Raw genomic sequence first — 15579 nt, 5'->3', positions numbered from 1 at the left:
ATTCAAATCTTGAATGTCATTCTATCTAAAGAAGAAAACATTCGGCCAATGTTTACTACCAGTCATGACCTATGCATGCGAAACCTGGACATGATAAGAAAGCTCCAGGTCGCACAACGTTCAATGGAACGAAATATGCTGGAAATAATCAAGAGAGACCGTAAAAGAATAGAGTGGATACGACAAAAGACCCAGGTAATAGATGTCATCCACAGAGTCAAATCCCTCAAATGGCAATGGGTAAGACACAAATGGCAAGAAGAACGGACAACAGATAGATCACAAAAATTACAGCATGGTACCTACGAGGAATTAAGAGACATAGAAAAAGACCGAACCTGAGATGGGACCATGATATTAGGAAGTTGGCAGGACCCGCATAGCCAACAATAGACAACAATGGGTCGAACTACAAAGAGAGTATCTGAGGGAGAAGGCTACACCATAATTGCAAATGGTTGAATAAGCTGAAAATTATGATGATGATGATGACATTGTTGCAAAGGCGTTAGGTTAGGTTAGGTTACTGGGCTTTGGGATTGTGTTTGATCTCTCACTCGGCCTTGGGCCAATTGCGATACCCCTGTATTATTGTACCAAACCTTCCTCTCATTCTTTCTTTGCATTAAAGCACTTTCAGCTCTTTGCAAAGTCTCCAATGTCGCTGATGTTGGCTTCTGCTGCTTCTTCTAGTCTCTCCAAAAAACTTTGCCCTAAAGTTTTAAAGCGTCGGTATTCCAGTGCCGGGCAGTGGCAGGTACTCTATGGTTTCGTCGTTTCCTCTACGCATTCTCGGCAGTAGTCATTGTTGGAAATCCTCCATCTCACGAGGTTTACACTGGTGGGGTAGTTTCCAGTGGTGATGACACCTACAATTATGCGTACTAGGTTCTTTTTGTGCTCTAGTAGTTGAAATTGCTATCTACTACTGTTTGACCAGCGGATCTGAAGCTACGGAAGGAATGCGAGAAAAAAAAATCGATATTGCCACGTTTATCTATAAAATTGCAAAATTGCCAGACATGAACTATAAATTTAATATATTTTTATTATATATAATGTGTTTAGCATATATTCTGACGTATATTATTAAGGAATTTTAACGTAGTTCATATTGTTCAATATGTTTTTATTTAATAACTTATTTCTTTCATTCTGTATAATCTGCTTATTATGAAAGTTGAAGATTTTTCAACGATATCATTGGCAAACCGGCATCGCCGCGCATGGCCGCCTATTCCTCGAACATGATTGGCCAAGTACGTCACAGGATTTGTTACCACGCGGTTGCCATGGCTTTTACGCCTTTCCTATTCGCTTGCTTTATCCCCAACTTCACGGTCTCTTCTGAAAAGAGTAGGAATATTGAATACTATTGAAATATCCAGTGGCGGTGTCATTTTTTTGATCATTATTACTTTATTTCATTATTTTATACCGGTTATCCTAAACTTTATTCCTATATTTTTAGTATATTTGATAGTTAAGTTGTGTTTTATTGTTTTGTTATCTTGTTATAATGTTTTTCGTTCGTAGTTTTTAATTATTAATATCAAGTTTGATCGTATATTTGTGTTTTAAAACGAATAAATTTGTTAAGGGTAAGACGCTACATAGTCAGACAAGAGAAATAATAGCTAATTTATATAGGTAAGTTAATAATAACGTGGATGAAATCTCATTTGGTGTATTTCCTTGTGTTCATAATAGGGTTTGCGATGAAGAAGCTACAGAGAGTTCGCTTGAGTTGCCGCTTAAACGTAAACTTGAGCGGATATTTCTTTATACCGGAGTTAGCGTATCGGCTATAAAAAAATTCACACAGAAGATAAAAAAAAGGCTGAAAACTAACCCCGATAAAATGATATCCTCTCTGGAAAGAAACGACCACGTGAGACTGCTGTCGAAAAGCTCAACGACTTTTTCGAAGTGGTCAGGAATTTGATAAATAGATTTTATCTCGAATTCAAACTCGTCCCCACAATTAGAAAGCTTTTGCAAAAATTGCAGGAAGAATCGAATTTTCCTTTTGCAGGGAAACGCTTAGGGGGTTATTAAAATCAAATGAATTTTTTTGGCGTAAATGTTAAAATAACAGATAAATATTAATGGAGCGGCCCATTATATTGCAGAGAGAGATATAAATATATATACGCGAAATTCGAAAATATAGCCAAGTATTATCTATTTGGATGTAACATATGGGTAGACAATGACCTAACCTTTAAAAACTGCTGGCGGAGCGATACCATATCTGGTGTAATAGGCAATATCAGATCTACTGATGAGTAAAATTATGTTTTGTTTGCGCTTCCAAAGTTAACTATTTTCAAGATTTTTTTTTGCTGGAAATAGTTATATCTAAAATTATGTATTATAGAAAAAAATATAGTTAGTACAGATATATAAATAAATATACCTCAAGACTCAGTCTTGATCATCTGCTGATGGCAGACATGGTTAGCGAAACGTGCGTCCAGTGTAAAATTAAAAGTTTTTGGTGTATTGTACTGATTTAGTGTTTTATTTTGCTGTGTAACACCAAAGGTTCCAACCCCCAGCTGTAATTATTTCTTCTATTATATTAACAACACAATAATAAAATGATTCAAAATATTTAAGGGAGCTTTAATAAAAGCTTTTAGTGTTTATCTGCTAACTCAACAGTAACGATTCAAAAAGCATAAAGTTTTTTGAAAAAAATTATTAATCTGAGTATTATATTTATGATACACATTATTTTCATATAACACCGTACGCCCATGCCTATTTTATGAATGAAATTGGGCGTGTTTTGTTTACAACTGCATTCCCCTGCCGATACCCCGTAGCTACAGATCCGTTGGTCACACTATACTGACCACAGTCTTCGAGCTGTAACGCACTCCTCACGGTGTTGCCACGTGCCACGTCTGTGGCTGCTTGATTTTGATGGTAATTCCTATAGCTTCCTTCAAGTGGTGGGTCATCTGCCACGGCCTCTTCCCTGGCCTCCTCTTTTGCGAGTCTGTCTGCTTCTCGATTGCCCACCACATTGCTGTGGCCTGGCACCCAGCACAGAGTAGCCCCGCCTTGACGCGGCAATCCATCACAGTTTTTGATCTCACCGATTGCATGGTGATGCTTCTTAAAGCGCCCAAGCTGTCAGAGTATCACAATATCCCCTATTGGTCTATCAGCAATTTTCTCTCGCATACAACTGGCCGCTTCCTTTATGGCGTAAACCTCTGCTTGTAGAACATTACAACCATTCGATAGCCTTAGAGATCTTCGGGTGCCTAGTTCCTTTGCGAGGATGCCTATATCTGTGTCTCCTGAAGTTACGGAAGCATTTGTGTAGACTGCTATCTCTTGAGTGTCCATTACTCGATTGCCTTCCCATTCTTCTCTTCTCGGGAAGCGAATCCTTATCTTTTCTCCAAAATCTTGTTTGGTGAGCATGTGGCCCGTTTTCTGGTCTAGCAGATTTGGACTCGTGTTGGCTATAATTTTCCCTATCACTGGCAATATCCTCGAGTGACTGTAGTTGGTCTGGTTCTACTGATCGGATTCCCTTAATATAACGGTGCAAAGGCGTTAGTAAAATACATTGTTATAAAAATATGTTATCTTCGAAAAGAATGCCTTATACGGTTTGTTAGCCTTTATATTTATAGAATAACGTCAATATCCACGTGTTTACTGCAAAAATCTGTTTTTGAATCCGAACCTATTCAACGAAAATTCTCTATAAAATCATCCTATGATAATATCTGGTATTTTGACCGTAATAATCCGCTGATAACTGGTCGACGATGTCTCGACCAGTTATCCGTTGCGCTTGATACGTTTCGATTTATGATGACGGCGTCTTATTAAAAACCATTGTAGCGCGAGCGAGATAAAGTGTTTCCAATTTGCGACGGTCGAATGTAGAAATTCGGCGGCAAATGATGCGAGTAATTGGCCGAAGGGCCGCCGAGAGCGAGTATAAAAGGCGGCGATCTGGCCGCTTGTATCGCCAACCACGTCGACATCAATTACTTGTAAATGACACGTTTATTTAAAGAACATTTAATAGATAACTTTACGTAATGATTGTATCAAATAGTATACTAGCATGAGTTTTGTATCCTATCTGATGTACAGGTAATAATAATCAACGCCACATATTTTTAGGAAATTAGTTAACTACACATATGTAAAAAATGTCTATACCTCTGTGGCGGATTCATCTCACCAAAAAATCCTATATGGGTATTTCGCCACTGCAAGAAAATCTACAAAACAAAATAGTTATTTTTTGGTAAACACTGCTGCGTTAATCTAACGGCAACTATTTGTCAGCAGTTAGGTTTACAGATAAATAAATTTGCCTAACGAACAAAAAATTCTTAAAGGTGCGTACTCACTAGAGCATTTTGATCCGAACAAACCAAGCGAGCCGAGCACGCACGAACGAACTCAATAAGGAAAAGATCGCGATGTTCAGAGTGCTTGTTGCGTTCGCTGTGTTCCCACGTTCAGTTGTAATAATTGTAATAATATTAATATTGTAATATTGTTGTAATAGTTGTAATAGTTGTACTTAATTTTTATTCGCACTTTGAATCTCTAGGTCACAGTTCTGCATCGAGTGTGTTAATGGACGCGGAAGATGCTATTATCGCTGCTGGTGCTTTTTTCGAAAAGAAGAAAACATCAAGAAAATTATGGGCAAGAAGTTTGTTTGTGCTACTGAGAGATATGGATAGTATTCATCTGAAAAATTTCTTTCTAATTTTTCCATAAAAACAAGCTTTATTGTTATATTCGTTATAATTTTTGTAAATGTACCTTTTCCCGTTCCTATAGATTGTTTTCCTTTCGCCTTCTCCCTTCTGAAACTTGCCAGAAAACTTTCAATTTTTTTCTTTGCTTCTCCAGAAGCAGATCCTATGATCTCATCTATTTGCCTCCACGCATCAAACCTCTTAACTTTATTATAGTATAATCCATCCTTTGGATTCTAAAGCACTGGATATTGTTCATAAATGTCTATTAACTGAAGGCACTTTTCTCTATTCCACTCCATTTCGTTTGAGCAAAGAAAAATCAAAACAATGAAAATTTTTATCCGCGAATGCTCCGAATAGGACGAACACCATGAACGCAACTAAAAAAAAACCTCAGTACCCACTGAACAACGCATTCCCTTTGAGCAAAATGCATGTACCGACCAGCCGGCGAAAATGTTTGGCGCGCTCGGTTCGGTGAAATTTTGCTCGCGAACACGTATTCACTTGCCGAATTCGGCTCTGCGCGTTCGGCTCGTTTGATGCGTTCGGAGCAAAATGCTCTAGTGAGTACGCACCTTAACGTTTCGGAAAGTTTATCTCTTTCCGTCGTCGGAAGCAAAAAAAATGCAAAGAATAAAGAAAAAAACTATTTAAAGGTTCCAGTGCAATTCAGTCCTTTGGAGAATCCAAAAGATGAATTATACTATAATAAAGGTAAGAAGTTTGATGCGTGGAGGCAGATAGATGAGATCATGGGATGTGCTTCTGGAGAAGCAAAGAAAAAAATTGAAAGTCTTCTGGCAAGTTTCACAAGGGAGAAGGCGAAAGGAAAAAATCTATTGAAACGGGAAAAGGTACATTTACACAAATTATAACGAATATAACAATAAAGCTTGTTTTTTTAATGGAAAGATTTGGCAAATGTCACATGATTTCTAACCTAGCTGTAAAGAAGCAATCACGTGAAAAATTCCAAATTTTCATTTAAAAAAACAGGCCTTATATCTTGTTTTTTATTTACATGAAAAATTTGGGCATGTGTCAAATTTTTAAATATTTCCAGCTACTGAACCATTGCATTTTCGGGTACACAAATGATGCTAATTTGTTCTAACTCAGGTAAGTATATAAAATTAATACTATCCTATGAATACTATCCATATCTCTCAGTAGCCTTCCATTTTGACGGCGTAAAAACAAACTTCTTGTCCATAATTTTCTTGATGTTTTCTTCTTTTCCCTATTGGTAATGTTTTGTATAGTGAAAAAAGCACCAACAGCGATAATAGCATCTTCCGGGTCCATTAACACACTCGATGCAGAACGGTGACCTAGAGATTCAAAGCGCGAATAAAAATTAAATACAACTGAACGTGGGAACACAGCGAACGCAACAACCGCTCTGAACATCGCGACCTTTTCCTTATTGAGTTCGTTCGTGCGCGCTCGGCTCGCTTGGTTCGTTCGGACCAAAATGTTCTAGTGAGTAGGCACCTTAACATATTTAAATGCAACTATTCGAGAACATTTTAGTTTTTTTTTAAACAGATACGTCTACAAAAACCATTGACGTTCTGTTAAAATGACATTATATCATTTTACACTTCAAAATTAACAATTACTACCTGATAACTATGACTTAATAAGGTAACACCAAAAAGCATCAAACTTTCTGTATGCTTATTTTTAATTTGTTTTTAATTTTTACGTATGTTGTGTTTATTTATGTTATGTTCCTCAAAATCAAAGAAGCGATTGCCATACATTACTAACATATTATAACGTTTTCGTGAAACATTTTCGTGAAACAAACAATTTCATTATTAAAATATAACTTTCTTAATTTTAAATATACATTTAATATAAATTTATATATATATATATATATATATATATATATATATATATATATATATATATATATATATATATATATATATATATAAATTTATATTAAATGTATATTTAAAATTAAGAAAGTTATATTTTAATAATGAAATTCAAAAATATCTAATAATTACATAATTAATTATGCAATTAATCCACAGTAAGTAAATAGATTTAAAATAAGTTAATAAAAATATAATATATGAAATCTGGCCTGATTATCCGGTGCAATTCTAGGCTTTAGCTCGTCCTTCTGAATGGTGTGTGGACGTTAAGTGTGGGAGCTCATCCCCAATCTACTACAGCCTCGAACAGCCCCTTACAATACCACCAGCCATGTGGAAATCAAACATGGATCATAGACACAGGCTCTCGTACCTCAAACCACCAATCACGACATATAACTCGTCATGTAACTGGACGGTAAAACCCTGGAAACGACACAACTTATGCACAAAATGCATTTCAGCAATTTTAGAACTTACCTCACGATGGTGCGGGTTTACTCAAAAATTAAATTCATGGCTGGACAACCAAAACCACGTTTAGAAAATCTGTAAAGAGATAAGGTTGAACCAAAAGAATAAAAATGTGATGAAGATCAAACTTACCACAAAAATACCTATGAAAACTAAAAATTGATTCCTTCCCCAAATGCCAGGAACCATTAGGACTACATTCTAAAGTTTAATAGAATAAAAAGGTTGAAACTTTCTCGGATGACTTCAGATAAGTATGGTTGATGTAATCTGAATCAAATATGGTGACTTCCGATAGTCAAAAATATCTTTAGTTCTGCGCCGACAAGAGCCAATACGATCAACAGAGTATCCGAAATTAGTCAGAACTAATTCGGTAGGCTGTATGTTGGGTTGCCAATAGTATCGTTTTATTAAAACGTTACAATATACAGAGACATGAACAATACATTTATTTTTATTACACTGTATTAAAAAAGCCCCTTTTATTTTTCTTTTAGAGGCTTATGTGTTTCTCGCTTTTTGCAAACCACAACGGCCAACTAAAAACTACATATCAATTATCCTAAAAAAACAAAAGCTAAAAGCAGAAAATGCATGCTTCATTTAGAAATATGTAATAATTAATTTTATTCGAATATGCGATAATTGTGAGTAGTGATTTAATTAGTCAAAAATCTTTATTTTAGTCTTTAGAAACTCACCGCTATTTTTCTCCTAGAATCCGAAAATCGATTAATATATAGGATGTTTCATTACAAAAAACACAACTTTGATGCGTAACTTTTTTTGGGGACACCATAGATACTAGACCTCTGATAACCGATGATCTATGAGATACTACTAACATAGATAAATGAAATAAATGTTTCTTATTATTTATCTATTATTACAACTTTATGTCATTAATTTTTAACAACCTATCATCATATTTCGGTGAAATTTTACAATGACACAGTCAAGATTCTTGAATCGTATATCTTTAAAATTTTAAAATATTCTTCTTCTTGAGTTCGACACTCTTGTATATTTTGCATTTCCGAAATTAAGGAATTTTTACGAATAAAACACGAAGCAGCTGTCACGACATTCAAAATTTATGACGCTAGAGGGCGAACGTAGAGCGCCGTGTTTTATTATGGGCGCCGGACGACTTATGGTTCACCTGGCAAAATAAAACAGAAAGACCATATCCGGAATACATCTTGCAATTGAAAAGTGGAGGGCTTATAAAAGTTGGAAAAGGGCGTTTCCAATAAATTTCGTGTATTTGGTTAGAGGAGTTAGGCGCTGGTGAAAATAAATTGTGGTTTTTACGTGTTGTGTATGGTATATGAATACGGGAAATATGTATAACACCTGGAGTATACAGGGTGTTTCAAAAAACATGTGCAATCTCTTATGGGGAGATTCCTCACGTAAAAATAAGATTTATTTTTCATAGCAACATAAGTACGATTCTGGTTTGTTTCGTAGCTACAGGGTGTTAAAGTCTTAATATTTTTTCGATTTATTATAATTTTCTTCCAAGTACTTTTAGTGATTCGCATGAAATTTTGAGGGTAAAAGTTACTATAAGTGGTACATATTTTAATGCTAAAATAGTGTAAATTAATTCATCGGGGACGTGTATATGGGTTATCGCTGGAATATTAAAAAAAAAGAACATGTGCGCCCCTAACTTTTTTTCTTTTGGTATTAGAATTGTGTAGTCCCTTTAATACCAATTAAATGTTATCTCTTGATATTTTGTCGAATTCGGCCTCCTTGATGAGATAAACGCAATTTTATTAATCACAATTAATATAATTAAAATTAAAATAAAATTAATAAATTATAGGGTGGGTGGGGGTAAAGAAAAATACCAGTAGTTTTGAAAGCTTGAGCTGCGTTTTCAACCGAGCTTGCTTTTTCAAAAGCTATCTTGAATGATTCAGCAACGTTGTAAACGCTGAAGGTTTCTCCTGGATGAGAAACGTCCCATGAATCTACGGCAGCATCGTAATAAGCCTTCAGTGGTCGAAATATACAGCGGTCAAGAGGTTGGGTTTTGCGGCTGCTGTGAGGTGGCAAAGTAAGGAGGTGAATATTGTTTGATTTTGCGAAAGAAACTGCTTCCAGGCTTGTGTGGGACACATGATTGTCAAGTATTAGTAAAATGGGGTTGCTGTCACTTGGTTTGGCATACTTTTTGAAATGGTTCAGCCATTTGATGAAAGTGGGAGTGTTCATGTACCCTTTATCGGTTACAGCCATCTCGCATCCTAATGGACCACCCTTAATAAGAAGCCGATTTTCTCTTTTTCTTGCGTATATAAAAAAGGGGGCACAAAATAGCCTATAGGACTCACTGCTCACACGGCGGATACTGTTTGGCCTTGCTCCGCTGCTACAGCCTTAGCGACTTCTTTCTTTCCCGTGGGGGCTACGTGTTTTGGAAGTATATTTGGGACCGTTTGTACCCCCGTTTCATCCATATTGAAAATTTGGTTGGGAGAAAAATTGTACTTCTTCATAATGGCCTCTAAGTTGTCAAAATATTGAGTGAGTTGTATCCTGTTAAACCCCATTGTTCGGGCAACACTCGTCTTCCGGGGAACACGCAAATATAACTTGTTTCTTTTCATAAAGGCACGTGTAAAATCCCTCCCTGCAAGTTGCGCTTCAACCGAGAACTGATGGAGAATGTTATTCTCCTCGGCATATTTAAATAGAAGGAATCGCAAAGATTTTAAAGTAAAGCCGAAAAATCGCTTATCCAGGTCGATACAGTGGTTTAACAGCTGAGTTTCCTGTTCTGCTGAAAATGTGGCTCAAAATCTCCCAAGTTTAGTTCCTCCTAAATAAAAGTCGATCCCTTAGTGTAGATTCATGAAACCCGATTTCTTTGGCCGCCTGACGGATAGAAACACCTCTCGCAATCAGTGTACGTGCCGCAGCGAGTTGATCTTCGGCCATAGGCATGTACTGAGTTTTTCTTTTGTAGTTCCTGAAAAGTAAATACCCGTGAATATAATTTAAAAGCTGCATAATTCATGTTTTAACAAACAGGGGCAAAACCCGCACTGCAGGGATTTGCCCCTAAAAGGCTGCGGCGTTTTGCCCTATTTTGTATTCTCGAAAAAATCTTTCATATAACATTTTTAAAATCACGTTCAAGAAAACATTACCACGCGAAAATAAAGCTTAGGTGACATGCTATCAACCGAGAAGTCGCTTTTTCCAGATATTCTAAATACATGCACACTATATTTGAACAAAGTGACGTAGTTATTATATTAAAATTACAAAAGATGAACTAACCTCATTTTCTTGGTACATAATCTGCCGGCTACCATCAAATTCTCTGTCGCACTGAACGTTATTAAAACCAACTCGCCTGACGGGCGAACCCGAAATCATTCCCGCGCTATTTCAAAACGCGGTGCGTGGCTTTGCCCCGTGCAGGGCTTTACCCCCACCTACCCTATATATTTTACCTCATTCATTATTAAATATTATTACTATTAGTTATTACTATTTAATTTAAAAAGTTTTAACATCCTGTAACTCAAAAACTATGCATTTGCGTACCCATGTTTATGGGGACTATTTTTTATATTTTTTGATGCGGAATCAATGAGTACTTATTTAAAACTTTCGCAAGTTAATGATATTATTATTTTTAATAATGCAAATTAATAAAATTGCGTTTATCTCATCAAGGAGGCCGAAATCGACAAAATATCAAGAGACAACTTTTAATCGATCGGCATTAAACTGCTTAGACTATTTCGCTAACAAGAGAAAAAAAGGTCAGTGGCGAACATGCTTTTTTAGAAAAATATTCCAGTGATTACGTATATGCACGTCCCTGGTGAATATGTCGACACTTTATTAGCTTTAAAATATGTGGCATTTATAGTAACCTTTACTCTCGAAATTTCATTCGAAATGCTAAAAGTACTTGGAAGAAAATTATAATAAATCGCAAAATTATTAAGATTTTAACACCCTGTAGCTACGAAACAAAGCAAAATCGGACCTATGTTGATATAAAAAATAAATCTTATTTTTACGTGAGGAATCTCTCCACGAGAGATGGCACATGTTTTTGGAAACACCCTGTATAATTTTAAGTGCTGTAGTATTCTATTTTAAAAACTTTTGAAATCATTTTTTAATAAACGCATTTAAAAACATTTTCATTAAATTTCAAGGTTCAACAATATTTTCATTTTTTTAAATTTCTCATACAGAAATAGCATTGTGAACATTATTTGGTTCATCTTAATTAATCTCAATCTGACAACACAGGCGTATTCGACTGCGCCCTTCATTTGAATTTCTTCTAGTAGCCGAGAGCCTAAACAGTCCGAGGTTCAACAAATTAGAGACAATCTGAAATTTGGCATGGGGCTTCATTTTGTAGATCTTTAAACATCCTGAAACCCCAGCGATGAATCGTTGAGCCCGTCACCCCAAAACCACCCCAACAAGGGATAAAAATGGCCGTTTTTTTGCCTTTTCTTCAATAACTCTAAAACTACGATTTTTGGGAAAAAAAGTCACGAGTAAGAAATTGAAGAGAAGAAAATTTCCTATCACATATGCAAAGAAACAAAATTTTTAGAATTTCAGTGGCGCAGGTGCGAATTCTTTAATTTAGGAGGATTGTTTTAATAACCCACCATTCTGTGTTTAACTTCAAATGAAAGCATTTTTGAGATAAATCGCGAGACCAAAAAATTTATTATAATACAAGTTCCTATAAAAACGATATTTTTAATAAAGGTAAGTTACCAGTGGCGGAGATAATTTTTTTAAATGTGTGTTTTTTACATTTTAAAAACATTGAATAAGAAAAATTGCAGTTTTACCAATAATTTACAATGAAATAGGTATATTGAAAAATTTACACCAAAATAAGAAAAACTTTAGCTCAAAAATATGATAACTTATCTTAAGTCTTCATTCACTTCCACATTTGTTGGGTTCATACATGTAATGTCATTGCATTGACCACATGCCATAGTGCAGGTGAGTCCCATTCGCTTGCATATACCTGCTTTTACAGCCTCCCGAAGAGCAATTGCAAATTTTTTTCTCCAAAACCCATGTAGGAGCAATGGGCTGGTTTAATGTATTGGATTTATCTCTCGATTTTTCATATTCCAAGCCCAATCTTGCGGTGGTATGGTAAATTGTTATTTAACCAAGCCTGTACCTGTAAGTTAAAAATGAGAATTTAGTTTAACATTTGAATGCAACATAAATTTAACTTACCTGATGAAAAACTCTAAGTCCATGACATTTCGTATTATTGGAGGTAGGTGGTAATGATGCCAAGTTGAAGTTGGTATTAAGACTTCGTTTAGCTTCGTACTGTTGATAAAGCATGTATCTGGCACTATCTAAATCTACTTTTTTTGTCGAGTTTTTAACATATGCTGCTATAAAAAACTGAGATATAACTTCTTCTAACTTCTCCTTTGTAGCCTCGGGATTATAAAATTCTTTCAATAGCTCACACAACTTTTTCTTCTGGATGGTGTTCACTAAATTAATCTTCCCTTTATTGAACACAGCAGACGTTGTGTCACAACCAGATATAGCGTGAGCACTAAGAATCACATTCTTCAGATCCTCCAATTTTTGTTGGAAGGCCGATATGTCGATTATTTTATTTGGTTTTGACACCTTTCCCTGGCGAATCATAAACAGTCTCTTGTGGCAATAATGAATCAGTAACACTATAATATCCGTATCTTCGCCAACTACTGCTACGGTCCCTTCTGGTAAATTGTCACTTATTGCGACCGCTGTAATTACAATAAGAGTATCGGCATCACCATCAGCGAATTTAACATTGATTCCATTTTCCAACAATACTTTTCCGAGCGCACGAATGAAGTTGCTTTTATTGGTGTTGTTTGACAAAAAATCTGCCTTTCGTACCTTCACTGCAGATAAATTCGAGAAAGATACTATTGGTAACATTTTTTTACCTGCAGATCTGCGATTCTGCTCCATAATTTTGGTCTGTATCTCTTCATAGCCATCAAAAACAACAGTGACATTTTTACCATAGTGATATGTTATATAATTATAGTATTGAGAAAACAGATCTGAAAATATCGCAGGGTACAGGCTTGGTTCAATAACAATTTACCACCGCAAGATTGGGGTTGGAATCTGAAAAATCGAGAGATGAATCCAATACATTCAGACCAGCCTATTGCTCTTACATGGATTTTAGAGAAAAAAATTTGCAATTGCTCTTCGAGAGGCTGTAAAAAAGCAGGCACATGCAAGCGAATGGGACTCACCTGCACTATGGTATGTGGTCAATGCAATGACATTACATGTACGAACCCAACAAATGTGGAAGTGAATGAAGACTATCCTAAAGATAAGTTATCCTATTTTTGAGCTAATATTCAATGGTTTTAAAATGTAAAAAACACACATTTAAAAAATATATTTCCGCCACTGGTAACTTCCCTTTATTAAAAAGATCGTTTTTATAGGAACTTGTATTCTAATAAATGTTTTGGTCTCGAGATTTATCTCAAAAATGCTTTCAATTGAAGCAATCCTCCTAAATTAAAGAATTCGCACCTGCGCCACTGAAATTCTAAAAATTTTGGTTCTTTACCTATGTGGTGGGAAATTTTCTTCTCTTCAATTTTTTACTCGTGACTTTTTTTCCTAAAATTAGTAGTTTTAGTAAGTTATTGAAGAAAAAGTAAAAAAAGGGCGAGTTTTAACCCTTGTAAGGGTGGTTTTGGGGTGACGGGCTCGACGGTTCATCGCTGGGGTTTTAGGATGTTTAAAGATCTACAAAATGAAGCTCCATGCAAAATTGCAGCTTGTCTCTAATTTGTTGAGGGTCACCCATGTAAAATGATGTATCGGCCCTGAGCTATAGGGCACTTTGTTTTTTGTCGCTAAGAGTTGTAGTTTACTGTTTGGTTGTTCACTCCACAATCTGTGTTTATATGGGTAAGTTAGGTTAGGTTTGGTTGCTGGGGTTTGGGATCATGTTTGATGCCTCACTCGGAGGCCTTGGGTCCATTGCGATACCTCTGTATTGTAGTACCCAACCTTCCTCTCCATAGCCCCTACCATAGATAAAAAGTGGTTTGCCATCACTAATCATAAACTAAATGTGGATATACTTATACCCACACTTACGCTTTTCTTACAAATGATACGATCAGCTACATTGGATATTGGCTTTTCGCTTAATATGTGCGTTTGCCAAATTGTCAAAATTTTAAAGAGATTTTGTGAAATATTATGCAATACTTTTTAAATTCCCTCGAAATTCCCCGAAATTTCTTGAGATTGTACAGGGTGGGTCAAATTCGACGCTTTTAAAGGTTTGGTTTGGTCACACCCTTTTCTATAGGAGATAGACGAAAACTAATATCGGTGTCTGGAGCTCAATTTTCATCAAAAGCATGATGGTGAAAACCGCACATCAATATCTGTTACCATTTCGGAGTTACAGGGTGTTTTTCAAAAATGTGCATTTTTAACAAATCACTGTAACTTTTTTGCTATTGAAAATTTTGTATTTCTATGAAAATATTTCCAAAGCACCTTTTTACGTAGAATTTAATGGTTTAAGTATAATTTTTTTAAAATTAATAATTTAAGAATTATCAACAGAAAATTTGATTCTTTATATGGGACACCCTGTATATTTTTAATTTATTGAAAATAATTTAAAATTACCTTTCCAAAAATATAACACACTTGATATTTTGCTCGATTCCTCTTCGAGATATATAGAGTATATAAAAATTCGCCCGCTTTAAATAAGTAGGCTTTGAACGACACCGGCTGTAATGCAAAAAAATTCTAGCTGTGAGCATCAATTAAAACGAAAATAATATTTGCTATGAAAGATGCAGAATTTTATAACAATTTAAAATATATTTAACCAACATCAACACATTTAAACTATATCTAATAACAATAAAAATAAATAGCAAACTAAGACATGAGATTTTGCTACAAGTGTTCGACATATCGACCGTCTTCTGTTATGGACAAACGGGGCAGTTTTTGAACATTTCTCGAGGAATTCATTAACTCAGAGGGAGTGAAAGATACCCTATCATAACTGCTAAGTATTTCTAATCCTTGTGTAGATTATACGGAAGAATAAGGAACCTTTATTCTTCCTATTCTTCCGCAAATATATCCATAGGATTAGATTCATGGGCACTAAGTCAGGCGGCCTCGACGGCCAACGGCTGGGATCTTGGTTAGCTATTCAAATATTCTTGAAATTGGCTGCAAAAATTTGCTGATAACTTCAGCGTTCTGAGGCGGTGCGTTGTCTTGCTGGAAAAATATGTTTTCGAGTTTCATTAAGGGAATATTATCAATAAGGGGTTCAAAGCCTACTAGTTAAAATTGGCGAACTTTTAAAAATTCTTTATTTCGAAGGGGATTATAACAAA

At 35.5% G+C, this 15579-nt stretch overlaps 1 protein-coding gene across 1 annotated transcript; it reads right to left on the bottom strand.

The window, feature by feature from the left end:
* Positions 1–3241: 3241 nt before the first annotated feature.
* On the bottom strand, positions 3242–9693 carry LOC115889189. The gene is made up of 3 exons (XM_030909143.1): positions 9482–9693; positions 8989–9428; positions 3242–3537 (listed from the first exon to the last, which is right to left on the bottom strand). The coding sequence occupies exons 1-3, from the start codon at positions 9691–9693 to the stop codon at positions 3242–3244; spliced, it is 948 nt and encodes a 315-aa protein (XP_030765003.1).
* Positions 9694–15579: the final 5886 nt, after the last annotated feature.

The sequence above is a fragment of the Sitophilus oryzae genome, unplaced genomic scaffold (assembly GCF_002938485.1).
Source record: "Sitophilus oryzae breed Bouriz unplaced genomic scaffold, Soryzae_2.0 scaffold_811_pilon_pilon, whole genome shotgun sequence".
NCBI lineage: Eukaryota > Metazoa > Arthropoda > Insecta > Coleoptera > Curculionidae > Sitophilus > Sitophilus oryzae.
Note: the sequence above shows the minus strand (reverse complement) of the source record. Positions and strands in the feature narration are given on the sequence as shown.